At 41.5% G+C, this 3,498-nt stretch overlaps 1 protein-coding gene across 1 annotated transcript; it reads left to right on the forward strand.

Moving 5' to 3' along the window:
* Positions 1–367: 367 nt before the first annotated feature.
* GPR25 (G protein-coupled receptor 25) lies at positions 368–3,440 on the forward strand. Its single transcript, XM_090025594.1, has one exon. The coding sequence runs from the start codon at positions 1,058–1,060 to the stop codon at positions 2,129–2,131; it is 1,074 nt and encodes a 357-aa protein (XP_089881720.1). The 5' UTR covers positions 368–1,057; the 3' UTR covers positions 2,132–3,440.
* The last annotated feature ends 58 nt before the right edge of the window (positions 3,441–3,498 follow it).

Below are 3,498 nucleotides of genomic sequence, written 5' to 3' on the forward strand. Positions count from 1 at the left end.
TATCTTTTATTAGACCAACTTAAATCGTTGGAAAACAATTATTAAGTAAACTTTCAGGTTCAAAAGCCCTTCACAAGGCTGAGGAAGTTTCTGCAGTCGGTGTGTGCTCTTCCTGGGTGGAATGAAAAGTAAAGAAGCCGGAGGCTGGGCTGGTATGTAGATTGACTCCTCAATCTACATTTTCACTGACTGCCTGTCTTGTATGCATACCGGCCCAGCCTCCGGCTTCTTTACTTTTCATTCCACCCAGGAAGAGCACACACTGACTGCAGAAACTTCCTTAGCCTGACGAAGGGCTTTTGAACCCGAAAGCTTGCTTAATAATTGTTTTCTAACTATTTAAGTTGGTCTAATAAAAGGTATCAGATTCACCCAAAGAACCTTATCTGCCTGTGTCCTTAGACCGACACAGCTACAACCTACACCCCTTCCACACTCTTCTACCTCAGCTGGGGAGCCAACGATTCCAAATTCCACACAATTATTGATGTGCCAGAAATGGACCAAAGACAACAGGTACTGCAAACCAAAGGGTAACCAAAGATGGCTGTATTCGTAGTACTGCTTTGAAGGGACCTGCAAATAACCAAGCTTGCATCTTCTTTCCTTCCTGTGTTTTTTAAATCAATCTATGTAGTGGTGTGCGGAGAAGAAATGTAGATTTGTCTGCTGCGGAAGACTCTGTGGATGGCTGAATTATGAGCATTTTGCAGTTACCTCGTATTTGCCTACAAATTGCATGCTATGCTTTGTTTTGTTTGTATTTTTTTTCATCATTTTTTTCTGGTTTCCAAAGACTTGTCTCAGCCCAAATTGCTCACACCCTTCAGTGCAGTCTTCCGCCCCACAACCCTTACCACTGCGATAAAAACAAATACAAAATATTGTTTCAGAAGTTCATAAAAACAAAAAACCACTTGATTTTTTTTTAAAAAAAACCAACCAGTTAGCTACGGAGTTAGCATACTTCCTTCAGCCCCTGCATCGATTTCTACAAAAGCTCTCAGCGGACCTCTCATTGAACAGGATCTGCTCAGTGCAGGAGACAGCTGCTAAAATGACAACTGAAGCCTGGACAACTGGTTTTGAAATGTCTGGAGATTATGAGTGGGGAGATTTATGCCAGCAGCAGAAGCTACACTTTGCTCAAGTCTACATTCCCATCCTCTACTTCTTTGCTTTTCTCATCGGCTTCATTGGCAACCTCTTTGTGATTGTGCTGATGGCCATGAAGAAGGGCAACAAGAGGATGGTAGATAACTTTGTCCTGAATCTGGCTGTAGCTGACCTGGTCTTTGTCTGCACCCTGCCTCTCTGGGCGCTATCAGCAGCTCATAATAATCGCTGGTACTTCGGAGAAAGTCTATGCAAGGTCAGCAGCTACATCATCTCTGTGAACCGGTGTTCCAGCATCCTATTCTTAACGGGCATGGGTGTGGAGCGTTACCTGGTGGTTATGAAACGTGTGCACTCCAAGTCCTCCATGACTAAGAAATGTATCTTCACCACCTGTGGCTGCATTTGGGCTGTCGCTCTCCTTCTGGGCATCCCATCTCTGCTGTACAGGAAGCTCAATGCCTCTGATAAATTTTGTCAGGATGAGGACTCTTCTGTTTACCGCAAGTATAACCTGGCTTTGCTCGTCTTGACCTTTCTCCTACCCTTAGGGGTCATCTTGTTTTGCTATTGTTCCATCTGCATCAAGCTGCTGAGCCATATCAGCATGGGAAAGGGGACAAAGAATTCCCTCAAGATCATCTTCACCATCATCAGCACCTTCATCTGCTCCTGGCTGCCCTTCAATGCCTTTAAAGCGTTCCTCATTCTCTCTAGTCCTTCAGAGCTCAATCAAGAAGCATCAGTCTCTTGCTCAGCACAGACTTTCATCAAATGGGGTCTAAGCCTTAGTACTTGCTTGGCTTTCATGAACAGTTGCATCAATCCCATCATCTATGCCTTCATGGATCACCACTTCCGTCGCCGGGTGCAGCTATACTGTTTCCACTTCTTTGGCACTTCCCGGAAGACAAGCCAGGGCTTGGTCGTCTCTTCATCTGCTGCTGAGTCCAGCCTCATGTTTGCCAGCAGGAATAAGCCATCATCACCTATTTGCCATCAACCAAGTATGTAAGACTGGGAAAGGGAGGCTTATAATACTAGCCTGTGACTTGTCGTTTGAGCATCTTTACTGCTTCTTGTGAGTATGTAAAATGAGCCACTCATTCTGAGGTGTCAAATTAAATTTGATAAGGAAAATCACTGCCCTTTCATGAAGGACCTCTCTGTTATAGCAGCATTAGGCAACAGATATACATAGAACTACTGTAAGGTTCTGTATCATAGGCATATCAATTGTCAGTAGAAAATTTATTAATTCAGTTCTCTGCTGGTGTAACTCCATTAATGTTAATGAAATCATATTAACACACACACACACTATCTCTACAAGCTCTAATGAATTACGAAAAAAAGGCAGAAGTTAAGATTTTTTTCAGTTCTGATGGGGATTTAATTGTACTGCTCCCAGTGAAATGAACTTCTCAACCAAAACCTAATCTAACCAATGCTCTCTTCTTGTCTGGGAGAAAGAAATCTCATTTGGTGTTGCCTACCACCATGTCTCCATCTAAACCAATTTTATATCTAGTGACTCTGTCCTTTTGGGGAGTTAAATAAATGGAGAAATGGAGGACACACTCTGACTATGGTATCACAGCAAGCAGGCTCTTTATTTAGTTTTGCTTAAGCAATGAAAGTCCAGTAGCTGAAGTAGTGGGAGCAGGAGCAGGACTGGCTGTGGGTCCACATAGGTTTGTTTAAACAACAAATATAGAAAATTGTGTAAATGTTTGGGTCCAGATTCTGATCTGAGTTACACCAATATAAAGCCAGAGAACTGAGCATGCACAGTCTTAACTCATACGTGTGATCCCTGTTAACATAGTAGCCTTACTGATTTCAAGCAGAATACACTCCTAGTAGTTACACAATTAAAAGGCTATGTAGATTTGGTCTCCCATGTCAACAGATTGAAACTAGGAGTAATTTAGACTGGAATCAGACCTAGGGTATAGAGTATAAAATCTAATGTATGTTGTTAGCATTGCAGTTATATTTTACAGTGTTAAAGCAAATGTAATCACTTGCTTGCTTCTGTTGTATTTTATTTTATATAATAAAGGCAGAATTGCTGAAATAGTGACCATGTACTTAAAAAAAGAGCTCTCCTCTTGTTAAGTAGTTACATTAATAAGCTTAATACATTAAAAGAAATAGATCCAGTAACAAGACTGTGATGTTAATTAAAAACTAGTAATGTGTTTACTATTAAAAATAACTCTGGTCTTATAATATGCTTGTGCAATGTATACTTTTTAAATACTGAGGTGCTATGCAGAGTGACCTTGCATGGACAAGCACTTGCTGAATCTAAAAACTGCAACCTTTGGTACTAATGGTTGGGAGTGTAACTAGGATTGGGTAAGCAGAGCTGCTGGC

Source organism: Crocodylus siamensis, chromosome 13, assembly GCF_052110815.1.
Source record: "Crocodylus siamensis isolate JL-2025a chromosome 13, ASM5211081v1, whole genome shotgun sequence".
NCBI lineage: Eukaryota > Metazoa > Chordata > Crocodylia > Crocodylidae > Crocodylus > Crocodylus siamensis.

What these genes read in the sequence shown, in the direction of transcription:
- GPR25 (XM_090025594.1), top strand. Translation starts at nt 1,058, where the DNA reads ATGACAACTGAAGCCTGGACAACTGGTTTTGAAATGTCTGGAGATTAT.